Source organism: Rana temporaria, chromosome 2 (genome assembly GCF_905171775.1).
Source record: "Rana temporaria chromosome 2, aRanTem1.1, whole genome shotgun sequence".
In the NCBI taxonomy this organism is placed as follows: Eukaryota; Metazoa; Chordata; class Amphibia; order Anura; family Ranidae; genus Rana; species Rana temporaria.
The window spans coordinates 318,560,398-318,582,577 of NC_053490.1; the positions used below are offsets into that span (position 1 = coordinate 318,560,398).

The 22,180-nt window shown below is 41.0% G+C and overlaps 1 protein-coding gene across 1 annotated transcript in view; it reads left to right on the forward strand.

Annotated features, from left to right (window-relative positions):
• The window catches only part of PHTF1 (putative homeodomain transcription factor 1), a 245,573-nt gene that overhangs the window by 187,183 nt on the left and 36,210 nt on the right, over positions 1-22,180 (forward strand). Inside the window, 1 exon segment of the mRNA XM_040339390.1 lies at positions 1,598-1,870. Within this exon segment, the coding sequence (XP_040195324.1) occupies positions 1,598-1,870 (273 nt within the window).

The window sequence follows — 22,180 nt, forward strand, 5'->3', positions numbered from 1 at the left end:
AGACACTAGGACACAGCTTTTTGTGTGACAGAGGGGTTGATGTAATGATCAGTTCATTTTGAAGCAGTGGGGAGAGGAACAGAGCAGCACTAGCGAGGGCTGACAGGCAGGTAGGGGAGGGAGGAGGAGGACAGAGGGAGACACAGGGAGAGCTGCTGATAACAGTGTATGACGGAGACACGTAAACTGAACACGGTGTCAGGGCTCAGCAGCCATAATACACTGTGGTCAGTTTACATAGGGGAGGGTAGAAACTGGCAGGCTCAGCCAGGAATTTTAGGTGTTACAGGGGGCCAAATGACATAGCACGAGCACTATGCTGCATACCATGCTTTAAATTTCAGGGAACAGGATCTCATTTTTTTTTTGGGGGGGGGGGGGGTTAACAAACACTTAGATTTTGACTGGCTATTTTATCAAGTAGCCTATATAATACAATTGTTGGAATATATACAGTATTTGGTATTTTGACACATTTAGTTGGCTCTTTTATACTTGTGAAATGTAGCTGGTGGTTTCCCCAGTATACAGAAGGTCGACCTGAAATGCAATGAAAAAAATGCCAACTAATTATGCCATGTTTCAAGTGATGACATTTTTTGACAAGAGTCACTTAACTGTATATTAGTCAAAAGAGATGTAACTGTATTATTTTAATTAAAGAGAAAAACCAAAAACAAAATCGAGAGTTATTCTGACCAGTTTTATAAATAGACTCTATGTCAAAATTATTTCGCATTAAGAAAAAAAAAAATCTATCAGTTTTGAATCTTTGTCAATTCAAAAGATTGAAAGATAGTTTGTTTTGCTTGGTATAATCTGGTCAGCCAGTGCCAGTGACAAATGCTAATTGATCACATGGTGGATTCAGAAAAAGCAAAACTATTTTATTAATGTACAAAAATTTTAAAACAGAACAATTGGAATTGTTCTTTTTATTCCTAATTTGCACTTAAAAAAAATCATAGCTGGAATCTGATTGGCTGGACAGCATTCAGACTTTTCCTTTTGTTTGTTTCTAATAAGTAAGAATTTGTAGACAGTTCTTTAGCATGTTAATAAATTATATATATATATATATATATTATACATACATACATACATACATACAAAGGGGGTTATTTACTAAAGGCAAATCCACTTTGTAATACAAGTGCAAACCTCAAGTGCAAAGTGCACTTGAAATTGCACTGAAAGTGCACTTGGAAGTGCAGTCGCTGTCGATCCGAAGGGGACATGCAAGGAAAATAAAAAACAGCATTTTTTTTTCACTTACATCACTTTAATCAGCAAAGCTTCCCCTCATTTCAGATCTACCCCTCAGATTTACAGCGACTGCACTTCCAAGTGCACTTTTCAGTGCAATTTCAAGTGTAGTTTGCACTTATAGTGCAAAGTGGATTTGCCTTTTGTAAATAACCCCCAAAGTGTTGTTGTAAAGATGCCCTTAGGTAATACATGTATTAGTAATGATTTATGAAAAAAGTATTTTAGAATATCCAGAAATGATAACACTAGCAACATTTAAGCCAACATAGAAACATGTGTACGCTTTATTTGTCCAGAACTATTATTATCTGTTTTGTGTAACATCTAGGTGAGATCCTATGAACATGGCGTAGGCTACCAGATGCTGGGAAATGCAGTAACTGTAGCTGTGGCAGTCTTCCCCTTCCTCTTCCACTTATGTCATCAGCGGGACATGGAACAGATCTTTTCACTGACTGGAAAGGAGCTTTTAGCGGTTTTCTGTGGCGCCTCTCCAACCCCACTGCTATTGATTTTATCAACTATTAACCTGGTGCTGCGAATCTGCCTCTCATGGATGTTTTTCTTCTTGATGTGTGTAGCAGAAAGGACGTATAAACAGGTTGGTGTAAATCAGTATGATTGCATTTGATTAGATTGTTATCTGTATCAGCCATGTGACATTGATACCGAATTTCTAGAGAATTACACATCAATATATTTGTTCTGCTCCACTGTAGATCCCTGAAGAATATTTTGCAATCTTTCTTAGATTTTGGTGGTATATATTAAAGAGGAGCTCCTGCAAAAAAATAAAAATAAAAGTTAGCAGCTACAAATACTGTTCTAATATTAGGACACTTGCCCATCCAGAAATCCAGCAGTATCTTCACCCGAGCTGATTTTTTAATCAGCTATCACGTGCTGCCACCGACATCTCCACTAAGGAAAACCGGCAGTGAAGCCATTCTCTACTGTGCATGCACAAAGCACGATGTGCTCTCTAATTGGGACGGCTGCGGGGGAAGGATGGGGGCCCTGAAAACAGGTACCTGCTCCCCCCTACCCCCAAAAGGTGCCAAATGTGGCAGCAGAGGGAGGATAGAGGCAGATAAGTGGAGCTTCCCCTTTTGGGTGGAGCTTCGTTTTAAGGTCAGGGCTGTGTGTTCTACTCAGGGGTGTTTCTTAAAGAACTATTTAAAAAAAAATGTGCTGCATCACTTCATTATAAGTGCATCTGCAGTAATCTCTTAGCACCCCTAAAAAAAAATCCCACAAATGCAACTTCCTGAGATGGTGTGGCAATAAACTTATCCTGATCCTAAATTCAGAACTGTGTTGCCATGCTTACGTAGGCTGCATCTGTTTGCACTACGGTGGGATGAAAATATTGCAGATGGGTGAGGCTATTAGCATTGTCGCTGCTGGGTCACAGGGCTGTATCTTATCAGGCAGCTCCTGGCCACCTAGTCCTGCCCATTGCTTTCTTGATTGACAACACTGACTCTTTTGCTGAAACCCACCTACTATGAGCTGCAATGTTTAAGAGGGGAGCGTGTGAGACACAAAGGAGATTTTGTCTCAGTCAGGGAAGGTAATAAAAAGTTTTTATACATTAAGAAGCTTTCACATCACCTGGGGATGTCAATTCACTAAGCGTTAATTAAATACTGCATGAATTTAAAATCATGAACATGCAATTCACACAAATATGAATCTTAAATACAGAGTTAAATTGTTTAATTTTCTGTATTTAATGTGTTTTTGAACATTATTTTAACATAGTCCAGACGTCAAGGTGCGGCGTGAAGTAAACATTTAGCATTGGTATTCCTACCACTGCTAAATGTGACAGTTCAGCTTAGGGCTGTAGATTGTTAAGAAGACGGCATGCGCTGTCATTCTAAAAACCATGATTCATCATTGGCATCAGCAGGTATTGTAAACAAAAGAGCCAACAGTAAAAAAAAAAAATAATATATATTTTGTTTGGTCCCACCCACCCCTTCCAAACCTATACCAGGCCCTTTGGAGGACCTCACGTAGGGATTTTAGAGGGGACCTGGTACCAAAAAAAAAAGGTCCCCACAAAATCCATACCAGACCCTTATCTGAGCCTGCAGCCTGGATGTCCAGGAAAGGGTGGGGGGTGAGCATGCAGGCCACATGTCCTCAACATGGGTGTGGGGGGGCTCCCTAACAACCAGCTAACAACCTGGTTGTAAGGAAGCAGACGAGTGGTTGCTCATTAACAACCAGCTAGTGTTCATCAAATTGCATGTGGCTAGACCACAACTTATTTAACTAATGTTTTTGTTAACTTTTTTTTTAATTGACTTTTAGACATTTATTTATGTATTTGGTGTGGTATTTACCAAGTGTTTTTAATTTTTGCAGCAAATACTGCATGAACCTATAGTGCATTGACATTTGTCAAATTGCATGCAATATTTGGGTTAAATGTGTCATGTGACCCAAAGGTGGTACTTGCTAAGATTGTCATACAGGAGCCTTTAATTATACTTCAAAAGTGTTTACATACAGGGCTCTCTGTGCCCTACAGAGCCACCATTCATATAATATTTCCATATGTAAAGGACAGTGACACAGCTTTTTGCACCAGCTAGCACACATGGGGTCAGAGAGAGAGGGGCAAGTGGAATCTGGCAAGTGGGTTCAAACATGTATAGGGCTGCATGTACAAGGTGGATGTTAGCTCACATAAACAATCCCCAGAGAACTCTACAGTATTACTGGAGCCCAGGAGTGATGAAGATTATTGGCTAACAACCCACTTTGTTACATGATAAACGTGTCCACTGCAAGGTAAGTTTAAAGTGTTAAGAGGTTGATTAGAGGTACAGCCAACAAAACAACACTTAGGCCTCGTACAGACGAGCGGACATGTCCGATGAAAACGGTCCGCGGACCGTTTTCATCGGACATGTCCGCTGGGATCATTTGGTCTGATGGCTGTACACACCATCAGACCAAATTCCCAGCGGTGACGACGCGGCGACGTGCGCAAATCCGGAAGTTCAATGCTTCCACGCATGCGTCGAATCACTTCGACGCCATGCGTGGGTTCTCGGCCAGCATGCTAAGAAACATTTGTCCGCTGGAAACCTGTCCGCTAGGCCGGAAAACTGTCCAGTCGGCCCTACACACGGTCGGACATGTCCGCGGAAACTGGTCCGACGGACCAGTTTCAGCGGACATGTTCGATCGTGTGCACAAGGCCTAAGGGGTTTGGACTATATCCCATTTTGCTCCTTAATGATATCAGCCCTGCTCTCTTTCCAGTGTTACCAAAAGAGGCCTTGATACACTCCAAAGCTTTTCCACAGCATAAAATAGCAAAAAACACATAATGTAACTACGTTGCAGTTAAAGTGGAGTTCCACCCATAAATATAACATTACATCAGTAGTTTTAAAAAAATGTCATTAGTCCTTTACGAAATGTTTTTTTTTTTTTTTTTAGATGCCTTCAAAGTGTTGTTTCTAGGCAGAATAGTTAATCTTCCCACTTCCTTCACCTAGGTGCTTAATGCTTCCTAACCTACACCGCACAGACTCCTGGGAATGTAGTGGGTGTAACTTTCCAGGAGTCTGTGCATTCCCCAGTCTCAAAGAATCATGTGACTTGGACAGCACAGGTGCTGAAACCTGATCTGACACTGCTTGTGCAGCACTGAGCATGTGCGAGATTTGCAAGGCTAAAATCCAGGAAGTCATACAGTCTGGCTTCATGATGCACACACTTAAGATGGCCCCAGTCAATTTCTATTTTATAAAGTGTCTAAATGCTGTAACAACCTAACAAAACGGACCTTAGTTTACAGACTAACTTTACTAGAATACATTAAGCTTGTGTATTACAGGGGTATTTATATTTAAAAAGTGAAATTGTGGCCGGAACTCCGCTTTAAATATATCTTTACACAAAGTGTTATGCCGCGTACACGCGATCGGAAAATCCAGCAAGAAAATCTTGGCTCAAACTTGTCTTGCATACACACGGTCACACAAAATTTTGACTGTCAAGAACGTGGTGACGTACAACACTACAAAGAGCCGGAAAAATTAAGTTTACACACGGTCTGATGGAGCCTACACACGGTCGGAATTTCAGACCAAAAGCTCACATCGGACTTTTCTTGTCAGAATTTCCGATTGTGTATACGTGGCATTAAAGAATAAAAGAAGAATTAAACTTTTACCTGAATCATATTTCATTTGCTATTGTGTATAAGTGGCAAATGTTTACATAAATGCACTCCAGCGATGGCTTCATGGCATTTGGGGGGGTTCATGGTGGTGCCCACAGTATACCATACATGCAAAATGGCAATCGGATGCCTGTGTGACAATGCAGGAGCACAATTGGTACACAGGGACAGTGTCGCTATGCTGTGCAGGCACTTCCTGTGGCTGGAAAGGGACCTTTATGACAGAATCACCAGGTATTTAAGGCCCCTTTCACACTTGGGACTGCAAAGTTGCATGACAAGTAGTACCCCATGATTTCCAATGAGTATCATTCATATCTGTGCGACTTCAATATGCAGAGACTTCAAAGTAGTCCCTGCACTACTTTGGTCTGACTTTAATGCGACTTGAGGGTCCACAGACCTCAAGATTACACAGGTATTGCTTCAAGTTGCATTGAAATCTCACAAGTTTGAAAGGGGCCTTATTCTTATTACAGCAACTTATATAGCGCTGACAATTTGCGCAGTGCTTAACTTATACTGTACATTCACATGAGTCCCTGCTCTCAAGGATCTTACAATCTAAGGTCCCTAACTCACATTCATACACACATTGGAGCAAATTTAGACAGAAGCCAATTAACCTCCCAGCATGTCTTTGAGTGTGGGAGGAAACGCACACAAGTACAGCGAGAACATGCAAACTTCAGGTAGGTTGAGGATTCAAATTAGTGCTGCCAGGCAAAAGTGCTAACCACTTAGCGACCGTGCTGCCCATAATTTTTATAAAAGCTAGAATTCTGTTTATAGGTATATTTTAATAAAAGCTGCAGATTTCACAATTTAGAAAATTTCTGATATACCGCCATATGACGTCCTCCCAGAATCACGTTCCTGCATGCCCTTTGGGAGCATGCACCTGGGAATATCTGTGACCGGCGGGTCTTCTAGACCCGGTGCATAACGGATCAGGGTAAAGGGCCAATGACAGCTGCCCTTTACCACGTGATCAAGCCATCCAATGATGACGTTATCACGCGTAAACAAACCGGAGCATTGCTGGTTCGGCTCCTCCCCTCTCCTCACACCGATCAGTACAGCGTGTGAGAAGAGGAGGGAGCGACTGTAGCATGGCTATGGTCTGGATCTGAAGTGCTGACAGCGCTGATCTGTGCTTTTTCCTGTCTTGTCCATCCATCCCTGGCTCATCTATGGTCCATCCATCCCTGGCTCATCCATGCTCCATCCATATGGGTACAGTAATTGTCATTTAAAATGTTATAGCACCGAAAGCTGAAAATTGGTCTGGTTAGGAAGGGTGTTTAAGTGCCCAGTGGGCAAGTAGTTAAACTTGTTAACTCTTGTTTGGCGGGTGATGCATAGCGGAGTAAGAGACTACAGCTATTACTCTAAAACGCATAAAATTTACTCACGTATTGACCTGTTTATGGTAGACCAATTTTACTTAGAAAAGGTTCAAAATTGCTCCATTGAGTCCATAACCATTTCAGATCATGCCTTAATAACGTTAACACTCTCCCCGATTCAGACAGGCTATATAGAATGGACATGGAGATTGAATGAGTCAATATTGGACAACAAAAAAATAGCAGATGAACTGGTAGTTAAAATAAGGGAATATATCGAAAGGAATACATCAGGCGAGGTGTCGGTCCAGGCAGTGTGGGAGGCCCATAAAACGGTTATAAGAGGAGAATTAATAGCTTATGGCTCTCAAATCAAGAAAGAAAGAACTAATGAAGTGACAGAGCTGCTAAAGAAAATTAATATATTGGAGATTAAACACAAAAAAAATCTCGAGCCTTCAGATATCCAACAACTACAGAATCTCCGAGCAGACCTTGCACAGTGCCTGGACCGAAAAATTAATAATAAAACGTAGATACTTTGCCCATAGGTCCTATGAGCAAGGGAATACATGTGGGGGGCTATTGGCGAAACAACTTAAAAAAACAACAAGAGTCCAGACATGTGCATAACCTATTAATACAATACAAGAGGATAGTGGAAACTCGGGCCATAGCGAAAGAATTTCATAAATTTTATGAAAACCTGTATAATATCCAGGCACCCGAGCCATTACAAATAGAGGACGGCAGACGGGAAGAGATACGAGAGTATATAAGGAGGTCCTCAATGCCCACCCTGTCGGAAACAACTATAGCAGAAATGGAACTTCCTATTACAGTGGAAGAGTTGAGCAGAGCAATAACAGCCTTGCCGACAGGGAAAAGTCCTGGCCCAGATCGACTGACAAATACCTATTATAAAAAAAAGTCGTCAAGAGTTGATAAAACCACTGTGTAATTACTTTAACACAATTAATACAACTAATCCACTGCCTCCAGAAGCCCTGCTGGCGTATATTACTGTACTCCCAAAAGAAGGGAAAGACCCCCAGAACTGTGTCAATTATAGGCCTATTTCACTGCTCAACTCAGACACTAAGCTGCTGGCCAAAATTTTAGCTCTACGATTACAAGAGCATATTGGGGCGTTAGTTCACCCAGACCAGACAGGTTTTATGAAAGGACGTGAGGCAAGAGACAACACCACCAGGGCACTTCATCTTCTTCATTGGATGCAATACGGGCCAGAGAAAGCCCCAAGGATCATACTTCCAATGGACGCTGAAAAAGCCTTTGATAGGGTGAAATGGGGTTTTATGAGTGAAGTGCTGAGGTGGGTGGGCCTGGGGGACCGTATGATGGGATGGGTAATGGCCTTATACGCGAGCCCAAGAGCAAGGGTTAAAGTAAATGGCACAATATCGGATTACCTTAATATAAGAAACAGAACGAGACAGGGCTGCCCACTTTCACCATTAATATTTGCTCTAATATTGGAACCATTCCTTTGTAGGATCAGAAGTAACGGGGTAATAGTAGGGACAGGTCTTGGGGATGGGGAACATAAAGTATCGGCCTACGCCGATGACTTATTATTCTACCTTTCAAAACCACAGACATCCTTAACAGCCTTAATGCAGGAAGTGGACAGATACGGGCATCTATCCAATTTTAAAATTAACTTCGAAAAATCGATACTGTTACCCAGTCATGTATCTCAAGAGATGGCACGGACACTGAGGAGGGCGTACCCCTTTGTATGGAAGGATTCCCTGTTCTATCTGGGGGTACACATTACTGCGGATCAAAAAATGCTGTATAACCTTAACCCCTACTGACTAGGATAGTGGGGGACCTAAAGAAATGGGCAGGACATTATCTGACATGGTTTGGAAGAGTGAGTGCTATTAAAATGTGTATATTACCTAGAATTATTTACATACAGTCCCAATTAAAGTACCAGAAACCTTTTTTAAACAGATACGGAAGGCATTTGTAGCTTTCGTGTGGAATGATAAGCGACCAAGGCTGGCTTATGACATCCTGCGTAGAAGTAAGGTAGAGGGAGGAATGGGCCTGCCAGACATATCAGTATATTACAAGGCAATGTCGTTGGTGCGAATTCTGAACTGGTGCCACGACTCGGCTAATAAAAGGTGGGTTTCACTAGAAAAGACAATAGCGGGGAGGAACTTGGCAGGGTCCCCTTGGATTCCGAGTATATCAAGGGGACTTGCGAAGTGGACATCACCCCTGACCCTGAACACCTTGTCAATATGGGACAGGTTGAATAAAATGGGAGAATACTCACCCCAAGTGTCCCCCCTGGCTCCACTGGAGGGATTCCCATGGTTCCCGCCGGGGGAGCGGGGGGGATTCTTGGTGGTATGGGGCCAGGGGGGAGATGTCACATGTGGCAGGTTCGCTCCACAGGGAACCCTAGCAGCCTATCCGGACCTGGTCATAGCTTTAGGGAATATACCCTTAGTAAGATGGAGATATTATCAAATGACAGAATTCCTCAACAAGATGAAACCCCCACTGAGATCATTAAGCTCCACTACGGTGTTCGAGGATCAATGTGTGCACTTGGGGGAAGCAAGGCACTTGCTGTCTCAGATGTACAGATTGATACAAGGCTCCCAACAGAATAAAGTACCATACTTCATTAGGGAATGGGAAAGAGAATGAAATGTGAGTCTATCAGATGAACAAATCAAAAAAATGATTAAATCAACTTACTCCACATCTATAAGCTTGCATGTTCAGGAAATAGCCTATAAATTTATGACGAGGTAATATAGGACACCAGTAAGGTTGAACCAGATGTACCCAGCAGCAGATGCCCGGTGTTGGAGAGGGTGTGAGCAAAGGGGCACATATCTCCACTTGTGGTGGGAGTGCCCCAGAATTACAATATTCTGGGAAGCAATTGCACCGTGGATTGAGAGATTGACCCCAACACCTATGGAGTTTACGCCCCTTTATGTTTCCTATTCCATGGAACGTCTGGCCCTATTAAAACATACAGGAAGAGTATTGTACCACACTTTCTAAATGCAGCAAAATTATTAATCCCCAGATTCTGGAAACAGATCATCTGCCCAACATTAGCAGACTGGAAAAAGGAGGTTAATCAGATAATGGAAGCTGAAAAGTGGATTCAAGTAGTGAAGGACAAAAAAGGGGAATTTGAGAAGACGTGGGCAGGCTGGATACAATATGCACCTGAAATGGGCTAGGGACGAGGGAAATGGAATGGGAAAATAGGGGACGTAACGGATATGCGAGATCCCCAGGGTAGTCGTATATGGATCATTGACCAGCGAGGAAATATCTAGATTCACTTTTTTTTTTTTTATCTTTTCCTCCTTACTGATTTCCCTTGGAGGGCCCTTCTTTTTTATCGTTTTGATAGTGTGGAGTAGGATGTCCGCCCCGAACTAGGAGAGAGAGAGGGAGTGCAACCACGGTGAAATAGGGGTAGTAGGGAGGGATATGGAGTTGTGAAATGGAGTAGGTGGAATATAGGAGAGGAGGGACTAAAGTAGAACGAGGATAGAGGTGGAACACGGCCACCAAGGAAAATATAATTTTTTTTTCAGCTCACTAGTATCACTTTGGTGAGGGGGAGGGAGTATGGAGATGGGTACGTCACTTTAAGTGGGAAATAGGTCGGGACCACTAGGTCAGGATTCTCTTCACCATAAGGTACAATTTTTTATATATATATATATATATATATATATATATATATATATATATATATATATATATATATATATATATATATATATATATATATATATATATCTCAACACCATGGCCACTAGGCCTCTTATGAGTTTTTTTTTGTAGAGGGGGGAAGGACAAATAAACTACACGGAAGTAAATGAGGGGATTACCCCTCTCTTTATTTTCTAGGGGTAAAACTCTCTCTTTTTTTTTTTTTTTTTTATTAAAGCGGAGTTCCGGCCACAATTTCACTTTTTAAATATAAATACCCCTGTAATACACAAGCTTAATGTATTCTAGTAAAGTTAGTCTGTAAACTAAGGTCCGTTTTGTTAGGTTGTTACAGCATTTAGACACTTTATAAAATAGAAATTTTAAATTTTAAATTAAATTAAATTTTAAATTTAAATTTTCACTTAAGATGACTGGGGCCATCTTAAGTGTGTGCATCATGAAGCCAGACTGTATGACTTCCTGGATTTCAGCCTTGCAAATCTCGCACATGCTCAGTGCTGCACAAGCAGTGTCAGATCAGGTTTCACATGAAAGTCACATGATTCTTTGAGACTGGGGAATGCACAGACTCCTGGAAAGTTACACCCACTACATTCCCAGGAGTCTGTGCGGTGTAGGTTAGGAAGCATTAAGCACCTAGGTGCAGGAAGTGGGAAGATTAACTATTCTGCCTAGCAACAACACTTTGAAGGCATCTAAAAAACAAAAAAAAATTCGTAAAGGACTAATGACATTTTTTTAAAACTACTGATGTAATGTTATATTTATGGGTGGAACTCCACTATAATTGCTCAATGTTATGCGAGTTGGGAGAAAGGCCAAGAGGGCCGTCACACATAAACACGAGAGATTAATAACCAAACACTAGGTCAATAATTATTATGTAGTTATTATTCAAATTTGTTCTTTGTTCTTTGTTTTTTTTGCCACCCTTTTTTTTCTCGTGGGGTATAGAAGGACATAGTAGGAGAACACACGATTCAAGCAGAAGGGATGGAGGGTGTAGGGACAGAGTAGACATTGTAGCAAGGGGTGAGGAGGAGGATTCTATTTGAAAACTTTTTTTTTCTTTTTCCCTCTTCTTTTTTTTCTTCTTTTTTTTTGGGGGGGGGGGGGTAGAATAATAAGTTTTTGGATATGAAAATGTTTTAAGTTTAAGTTATTTGTGTAGTAAGTAAATGATGGAACACAAGAATGTACAATGTTATATGGAATATGTTAAATTAAAAAAAAAAAAATTTGATTATATAAAAAAAAGTATTGTTTGAAATTGTGATGGTTGGGTTTACATATACCTTAAAGATGCCTGAGAACTTTTTTATTTGGAACTATGAATGTTTTATTTACATATTCATATTAGAGATTTTATTTAGCATTCATTTCAAGAGTTAACGTAGGGATATAGAAGAAGCCAACATCCCCTGACTGCTCAGCTATAGTATATGATTCAGAAGCACTGTGTGAATGTAGGTCACTTGCTGGATTTCCAGTAGTGGAAACTGGTGCATATGTGGCCCTGTATTTTCCTTTACTATATTATACAATTCACACAAATATGAATCTTAAATACAGAGTTACATTTTTTATTTTTCTGTATTTAACGTGTTTTTGCATGTTATTTTAACATAGTCCAGACAGCTGCGGCGTGAAGTAAACATTTAGCATTGGTATTCTTACCACTGCTAAATGTGACAGTTCAGCTCAGGGCTGTAGATTGTTAAGAAGACGGCGCATGCTGTCATTCTAACAACCATGACTCATCCCTGGCATCAGGGATTGTAAACAAAAAAGCCAACACCGGAGGGGGGGAGGAACCGGAAAAGCGGAAGTAACATTTTTGTGTGGAACTCCGCTTTAACTTGTATGATGTTAGTCTCTTACCAGTCCCAGGGCACCTCTTCTGGGACTCCAGACACATGCTCTGATTCAGTAACAGTCAAGTTCAGTGTTTCTTAAGTCCTGTCTTCAGTACTTGCCTCTCTGACTTAAGGCGGCGTAGCATAAATACGATACGCTACGCCGCCTTAAAGTTGCGCGGGGCTACGTGAATCTAGCTAATAGTGCTAATCTATAAGGATATAGATGCCTCCTGCATGTATCCTTACCTGACAAATGTCTCCCCTCTGTCTGTTATAAGAACTGAAAAACTGCAGATTCTGTGGGTGGGTCTGTTGTCTGGAGCTCTGTGGGTGGAGTCGTGATGTCGGTAGACTCCCTGCTCTCCTCTACACTCCTCTTGTCAACATGCATTTTTTCCTATGTATTCCTTACACTAAATTCTGCTATGATCACTAACATCCAGTCAAAATCCAGAAAAGTACCCACATGACTTCAGAAAAGGAGTGGGGGTGGGAATTGAAAAATAATGCCTGTCTCCAGCAGGGCTGGACTGGGACAAAAATGTGGCCCTGGACTTCATCCAGACCGGCCCTCTTTAATTCAATAAAATGCTGCCCCCCTGAAAAATCACGCCCACCAAAAGGCCCCTACATCCATTATTGTATATCATGAGAGGGTGAGAGAGAGGGAGGGTTGAGGGAAAGGGGGTGAGAGGGGGTGGGTGAGAGAGGGGGGTGAGTGTAAGAAAAAGAGAGTGAGTGTAAAAGAGAGGGGGTGAGTGTAGGACCCCTTTTTACACTGAGGCGTTTTTTAGGCACTTTTGGGCTAAAAATAGCACCTGTAAAGCGACTGAAAAACGCTTCCGCTGCAGTCCCAGTGTGAAAGCCTGAGTGCTTTCACACTGGGGTGCTGCCAGGGCGTTAGAAAAAGTCCTCCAAGCAGCATCTCTGTTTTAAAAAACGGCCCACTGAGCCATTGGCCCGCCGGGAAACTCCCTGTAGTCCCTATGGCCAGTCCATCCCTGGTCTCCAGTCTAGTGCATGAGATATGTAAACATATCTCATGGGAACAAAGAGGAAGTAAAACTTATCAGGGTTTACATCCTCTTTAACTTCTGTATTCTCATGTTGTGACAGTTTTTTTTGCAAGACACATAAGAATATACTATGCATAACAATTGCTTGCATAGACAATTTGTGCATCTGCAGTGTACAGTCTGAAACTCTTTCCTGTTTAATAAGGAACACCAAAAGCATGACTATGACTCAGACAGCCAGGTGGTCATACTTTAATGACTCATGGCAGCCATGTGTCTGAAGGGTTCTATATGAATATACATCACCAACTTGTTAATCATATGTAATGATATGAAAAGTACATCCCTCCCATATGATGATTGGTTAATGATAATCATATATAAATTGTACTCCCGCCCAGAATAAACCAGATTACTTTTGGACACACACTCTGCATCATCTCTTTTGTGTTCCTTAACCACTTGGTTTCCAGCCCATAGTCAAAATACGTCCTGTTTTTAAAGATGGATATCTCAGTAACGGCAGCAGCTGCTGCCACAACTGAGGTATCCATCTTTAGTGCCGGATTCGCCGCATGATCGCCGTTATCGGTGGTGGGAGAGGGCCCCCCCCCCTCCCACCGCTGTCCCGCGCCCTCCGCCGCTTACCGGAGCCGTCGGTAGCGGCGGAGGAGATCGGGACCGTTCGGCAGCTGAGCGGGGTTACGAGTGAAGGAAAAATCTCCTTCACCCGTCCCCATAGCTCTGCTGGGCGGAAGCGACGTCAAAACGCCAGTCCCGCCCAGCGTCTTAAAGCAACATTTTTTTTTTTGTCATTTGAAAAAATGACATTTCCAATTTTTTTTTTCTTGCATTTTAGTCTAAATATGAGATCTGAGGTCTTTTTGACCCCAGATCTCATATTTAAGAGGACCTGTCATGCTTTTTTCTATTACAAGGGATGTTTACATTCCTTGTAATAGGAATAAAAGTGATCAATTATTTTTTTCAGTGTAAAAAGTAATAAAATAAATAAAAATAAATAAGAAAACAAAAAAATTTTTTTTTTTAAAGCGACCCGTCCCGACGAGCTCACGCGCAGAAGCGAACGCATACGCGAGTAGCGCCCGCATATGAAAACGGTGTTCAAATCACACAAGTGAGGGTATCGCCGCGATCGTTAGAGCAAGAGCAATAATTATATCCCTAGGCCTGCTCTGTAGCTGCAAAAAATGCAACCTGTAGAATTTTTTAAACGTTGCCTATCGAGATTTTTAAGGGTGAAAGTTTGACGCCATGCCACGAGCGGGCGCAATTTTTAAGCATGACATGTTGGGTATCATTTTACTCGGCGTAACATTATCTTTCACAATATATAAAAAATTGGGAAAAATGTATTGTCTTATTTTTTAATTCAAAAAAGTGTTTTTTTTTCCAGAAAAAGTGCGCTTGTAAGACCGCTGCGCAAATACGGTGTGACAAAAAGTATTGCAATGACTGCCATTTTATTCTCTAGGGTGTTAGAAAAAAATATATATAATGTTTGGGGGTTTTAAGTAATATTCTAGCAAAAAAAACTGTTTTAGTCTCGTAAACACTGAATCTGAAAAACAGGCTCAGTAATCAAGTGGTTAAGAAGTTATCTCCTCAGTACTCAGTACTGAGAGGGTTTTGTGAGTGTGGCAATTGCTGTGATTATATCTAGCTGATCTTGTCAGGTATACGGAAATACCATTTTATTCCCTTCATATAGTTGCATCTTTTCTGGATTCCTATAAATGCTGATTGCATGGCTGTCATGTTGACAGCCTGTACTGAAAGTACAGTTACACTTTAAGCAAACAAGTAACGTCTCATGAATAGTTTTATCAAACCACTCACAGATTTTCATTCTTGCCTGGAGCTTGCACAATGGTAATATTTCCTACATTGATTTAGTAGTGCTCTGGTTGCTGCCTCTTGCACAGTTGCAATTTCCTAGATTGGATTTGCAGTTCACCGATTGATTTTTTTTAGACTGCCTGAAGTTTCTAATTAGCCCAGTTAGCCTTTGTTCATGCAACTCTCTGAATCTCTGCCGCTCACCTGTCATGCCTTTTGTTTTTTTTTCTGAAGAAGTAGAAAAATGGGAGAGAGGTGAAGGGCAGACAGGGTTTTCCGTTGTCTTTAAGAAACACATTAGTTATACAAAATCTTTATCCATGTTCCTAATTTGACATCCACTTTTTTGGGGCTAGAGCAAAACGTTGCTTAAGTAGCACTGTGCAGTTTTTTCTTAGTGGTTTTATAAGTTCCTTGATTGATTTAAAATGTATTTTGTCTGGGATAGCTTTTAACCACTTAGGACCCGGACCATTATGCAGGTTAAGGACCTTGCCCCTTTTTGCGATTCGGCACTGCGTCACTTTAACTGACAATTGCGCGGTCGTGCGACGTGGCTCCCAAACAAAATTGGCGTCCTTTTTGTCTCACAAATAGAGCTTTCTTTTGGTGGTATTTGATCACCTCCGCGTTTTTTATTTTTTGCGCTATAAACAAAAATAGAGCGTCAATTTTGAAAAAAATTCAATATTTTTTACTTTTTGCTACAATAAATATCCCCCAAAAATATATAAAAAACTTTTTTTTCCTCAGTTTAGGCGGATACGTATTCTTCTACATATTTTTGGTAAAAAAAAAATCGCAATAAGCCTTTATCGATTGGTTTGCGCAAAATTTATATTGTTTACAAAATAGGGGATAGTTTTATTGCATTTTTATTAATATTTATTTTTTTACTACTAATGGCGGCGATCAGCGTTTTTTTTTCGTGACTGCGACATTATGGCGGACACATCGAAAATGTTGACACATTTTTGGGACCATTGTCCTTTTCACAGCAAAAAGTACTATAAAAATGCACTGTTTACTGTGAAAATTACAATTGCAGTTTAGGAGTTAACCACTAGGGGGCACTGTAGGAGTTAAGTGTGACCTCATATGTGTTTCTAACTGTAGGGGGGCGGGGCTGGACGGGTGACATCATTGATCATCTTTCCCTATATCAGGGAACAGGCGATCAATGACACTGCCACAGTGAAGAACAGGGAAGGTGTGTTTACACACACCTCTCCCCGTTCTTCAGCTCCGGTGACCGATCGCGGGACATCGGCGGCGATCGGGTCCCACGGGCGTTGTCACGGAGCTTAGGACCGGGTCGCGAGCACGGCAGTGCGCTCGCAACCCTATGGCTGGGCTTAAAGAGACTGTGCCCAGCCGTGCCATTCTGCAGCACATCACCCTGAACACACCATCCACACCGTGAAACATGGTGGTGGCAGCATCATGTTGTGGGGATACTTTTCTTCAACAAGGACAGGGAAGCTGGTCAGAGTTGATGGGAAGATGGATGCAGTCAAATACAGAGCAATCTTAGAAGAAAACCTGTTTGAGTCTGCAAAAAACTTGAGAATATGGCAGAGGTTCATCTTCCAGCAGGACAACCACCCTAATCATACAGCCAGAGCTACAATGTAATGGTTTAGATCAAAGCATATTCTTGTGTTAGAATGACGCAGTCAAAGTGCAGACCTAAATCAAATTGAGAATCTGTGGCAAGACTTGAAAATTGCTGATCACAGAAGCTCTCCATCCAATCTGACAGAGCTTAAGCTATTTTGTAAAGAATAGGCAAACCTTTCACTCTCTAGATGTGCAAAGCTGGTAGAGACATACCCAAAAAACTTACAGCTGTAATTGCAGTGAAAAGTGGTTCTACAAAGTATTAACTCAGGGGGCTAAATACAAATGCACGCCACACTTTTCACATATTTGTAAAAAAAAATTAAAACCATTTATTGTTTTCCTTCAACTTCACAATTATGTGCCACTTTGTGTTGGTCTATCACATACAATTTCAATGAAATCCATTTATGTTTTGGGTTGTAACATGACAAAATGTGAAACATTTTACGGGGAATTAATACTTTTTCAAGGCACTGTAGAACGACTGTTTTACTGTATGTGAAAAACTGAGCAATCTCACAGCATGAGGAGAGAAGGCTGTGGCCTTGCCTGTGTGTCTACATACAGTGTTCCACTTTAGATGAAGAAAAGTATTCATTTAGGGCCAGTTTACACTGCAGCGATGCAGGAACCCTGCAAATCCAGTTCCTGTAACGCAGGCAATTCACACTGCCATATGCGAACTGCTGGGAGTGTCAACAGAAAGCTAATGACACCCCCATATCAGATTGCATATCGCAGAGCAAACTGCAAATTTGGACAGGAATCGGATCGCAGGGGTGTGAATACCCATGCGATTTGATTCTGCTGCTGACCAAAAAAAGGGTCCTGTGCGAGTTTGGTGCGAATGCGATGCAAATTCAGCAATACAATCTGTATGGCTGAATTTGCATCGCACAGATATTGCATGTGATTTACAGTGCAGTGCGAATTACATCCGCTGCTGGACAGCACAGCGGTGTGAACCGACCCTTAAAGAAAAATACTATACATGTTATTTAAATAAAACCAAAATATATATATACGTTATTTGTTATTTTATAGTAACCATATTTTTAAATACTATAATATTAAACAATGCTAGTGGTGAAACCTATAAACCTATTCAGTGCAGGTGAATCTTCCTGGTGTATGTATTTTAAATTGCAGTGATTGATTCCTCTGTAGTAAATATCAAATTTGCATCTTTATAAAGCTGACCCTTAAAGCATTTGTTATCCCAAAATAAAAAAACAGAAAAAGCAGGAGTCTGAAACTGGCGGTCCCCCAGCTGTTGCAAAACTACAAGTCCCATGAGGCATTGCAAGGATGACAGTTACAAGCTGCCAGTTTGAGACCCCTGCCTTATAGCATGTTATACAGCACAGTGCTTGTGCTGTGAAATTTGGCCCACTGTAACACCTAAAAGAACCTGGCTGATCCTACACACGATCATTTTTCAGCATGAAAAAAACTTTGTTTTTAAAAAACGTCATTTAAAATGATCGTGTGTGGGCTGCACATCGTTTTTCTGTTTCTGAAAACCGAAAAAAAAAAAATCCGAACATGCTGCATTTTTTAACGTCGTTTTAAAAAATGACGTTTTTCGGGTTGTAAAAAATGATCGTGTGTGTGGGTTAAAAAGACGTTTTAAACCCGTGCATGCTCAGAAGCAAGTTATGAGATGGGAAGGCACGTTCTGGTAAAACTAATGTTCATAATGGAGTAAGCACATTCATCACGCTGTAACAGACAAAAAAGTGCGAATCGTCTTTTACTAACAAGGAATTAGCTAAAGCAGCCAAAAGGTGAATAGAACTTTCCCTTTAGAGTGCCGTTGTATGTCACTGCGCTTTGTTCATCATTTTTTTAAAACGATGGTGTGTGGGCAATGTCGTTTTTAATGATGAAGTTGGAAAAACATTGTTTTTTGGACATGCTGAAAAACAAAGTTTTCTTTCATGCTGAAAAATGATCGTGTGTACGCGGTATGACAGTTTCTACCCTCTTTGTAAACTGACCAAGGTTCACCATGGCTGCTGAGCCCTGACACCGTGATCAGTTTACATGCCACCGTCATTCGCTCTCTCCTCTATCGTCCTCCTCCCCCTACCCTCCCTGTCTGTCTGCCTGTGTCAGTGCCCACCCCCACCCGTCCTGCTGCTCTCATAACAATAAGAATCTTCTATAATGCTGCTTGATTCTTAATGGCCGGCCGGCTCTCTCCTATCCTCCTGGCTGACGTCAGCAGGGGAATCTTAGCCCTGCCAGCAGCATCTGTCAGCTGGGTAAAGGAGAGAGCCGGAGGGTCACGTGATCATGGGGAATGGCTGTGAAATACGGTAACAAAAGGCATTTGTTTTATAAAACACACAGACAGGAGCTCCTGTCATTAATAATCAAGCAGCATTATAGAAGATTATATGAGTGGGTTAACAACCACTTTAATTAGCAGCCTCTGAATTGAATGATTTCTCTGCTGCAAATTTTTGTCCTTTGAAATCTTGCATGGTTCTTTACCCTGACTAAGCATACCCTAAAACACTTATTTTCCTTCTTGCGCCTCCTGTATTCATTACATTTGTTGACACTGATTTGAAGAAAAGCAGCAATATAGATGGAGCTTCTCCAGGCATTCCCATTTTCTTTTTAAATTTTTCTACTCTTCACCAGATCGAGGCAATGATGCCTCAATGATGGAGAGGCACCATGTTTCCCTGCTGAAAAATAGCAGAAAACAGCATACATGGCTCTCTGACAAAATACAACAATGTGCAGTACATAGAGCATTTTAGGAATTCCATTTATCCCTTAAACGAAGGGTTGAAAATCTCCACAGAATTTTTAGCTTGGCTGCCCTTCTGCTTAAAGGGTATTCAAACGCAAAAATGTTATATATTGCAGCCTATCCATTATTAGATGCTGTCTTCATTTTTTTTTTACAGCTTTTTTCCCCTTTATTTTCACCTGTTGACCAGCTAGTAAGTCTGTTATTTATCAACTCCATTTACCAGACCAAGCTGTCCATCAAAGCGGCAAGTTAGAGGGTTGAGACAAACCATTTAACACTGGCGGGGTGACTACAATGGTCAGCTTTTATTTATTTATGTAAACAAGCACCAACTCCTTAAAACTTGTTTAGCAAAAGATTAGCTTTAATTTCAAGTCCATCTAAATCTGCTAGTCAAAGACTGACCATGCTCCTGTACAAAGGTGTCTCTTCGCTGCTCCTCCATCCATAGTGGAGACACCCTAAGACAGTAATAAGTGTGTTACTATCTGGATCACCAGGTGAAAATAAAAGAAAAAAGCTAAGTAATACAGCCACCACATTTAATAAATGGTAAGCTTTAGTTACCTGCCCTCTCCCCAAGAGGTCCCCCATGCATCCAGAAGTCAGATACAGTGAAGGCTATGCATCTAGGCATAGCTGTAGTATATCAGTCCCTTTTGACGTGATCTAAGAATTCCTTTTTGCTTTGTAGGAATAGTATTCCCAAACACACCCACTGTAGGCTCCATTCTGTTTCTCTTATACAGAATACCTAATAGAGCCTAACAAGCTTAGTTACACAGTGACACATCTCTGGAAATGAGGTGCTATACCCACTTTACCAGGCTCACCCAGAAAATTGTGCAGTGCAGAGTTTACAATATAATTGTAGGACACTACAGAAATGTCATGTTAGCCTTTTAATAATGCAAGTGAATGGTGACTTTTAAAAGCCAGGAAAAAATATATTCAAATACACCATGGAAAAAGGATTACTGTAGTACGGATGACAAATCACTTGAGCATACCACAAGTGTATAAGGCAGCCAAGCTGAAGAGAACTACAAAAGTAAACACTCTGATAATAATTCCCTAGTTGGCACCGAAATGAGGCCTGCGAATTCTGCAAACTGAACAAATAATCAGATTGGGATTTTCCATGGATGAAAAATTTGAATGATTGTAGAGAAGCGATGTCTGTCAATGACAATCCAATAATCCCATGTGACCTAGCTGAATAGTTAATATGAGGAACAATTCCATGGCAGTTCTTGCTTCAGCTCTTAAACGAATCCCCAAGAAGCATTGTGTGCATAAACTTAAACCCCCAGTCAGCACAAAAATGCATTTTAGGTTACTTTTCCCGATTCCCTTACCACAGTTTTTTTTTTTTTTTAAATATCTGACATCTATGCTGGTATAGTAAATAACCAATGCGCGTCTATTAAAGCTGAAATCCAGGTACAGCTGAATAAACCACTGAAATACATATGTGAAAGCTGTTTTACCTGCCAAAGGATATTTCTGTCCTCCAGCTCCAGAGAATTACACAGCCCTGACAATGTAGAGATTCATCCTGGTGACCTGACTTTTCTCTGCTGCACATAAGCATCAAAGCTAGGTCACCTCACTGGCCCCAGCCGGTAATTGGAAAGTGAAGGATCAGTAACAGAATTCTCAGATCAACTCTTCACTCTCCTTCTGTCAGCATGATTCTAGTCATCACATGAGCACTGCAGGGTACTGAGTGTTGCTGTAAAGGAAGAGAGGCTGATGCCAAATTTAAGAGGTCTGTCTATCAAATATTCATGCATACCACCCCAACGCATTTTGGCTATAATTTCTCTAATAGATTAATTCCTCTATGGTCAGCTCTTTCTTGTGCCGTATAATTTTCTGAACTATCTAAATGAGAAAGTATGCTGCATTTTGATGGTGTAGCTAATGATCATATGAATTACTCCATTAGCAAAATTATGCAAATTCAAATGCAAATGCGTGTGTGTGGCATTCACCAACAAATGTTTTATGAATTGACTCCCAAGCATTTACACTAGCTGCATTTCCAATTACATGCAATTTTTTTTAATGCATTTTTATTTCCATAAGTTTATGGCATTGTCACCTTTTTTCCTGTTGTATTTTTCAGTGGCCATTTTAACCACTTGCATCAATGCCTGTCCTATGTTTAATTGCAAGTATAATAAACTATTACTAGCCAAAATGGCTTGAGTTGAAGATCCCAGTGCAATAAAATGTGGTGGATCTTCATTTGGCTGAGTGCATTGCCTGCACCTGAGTTATCTGCAACAGTGGATCATCATTTGGGTTCCCACCTGAAGCGGCTACTCCCTTTTCCCTCAATAAAATGTTTTAACAAATCATGTGTCCTTAAATGGTTTATTACATTTTTCACAATAAAGGTAAAGGTGAACTAATATTGTACACCCTCCTCACCCCCCCCCCCCCACTGTACTTACCTCTGTGGA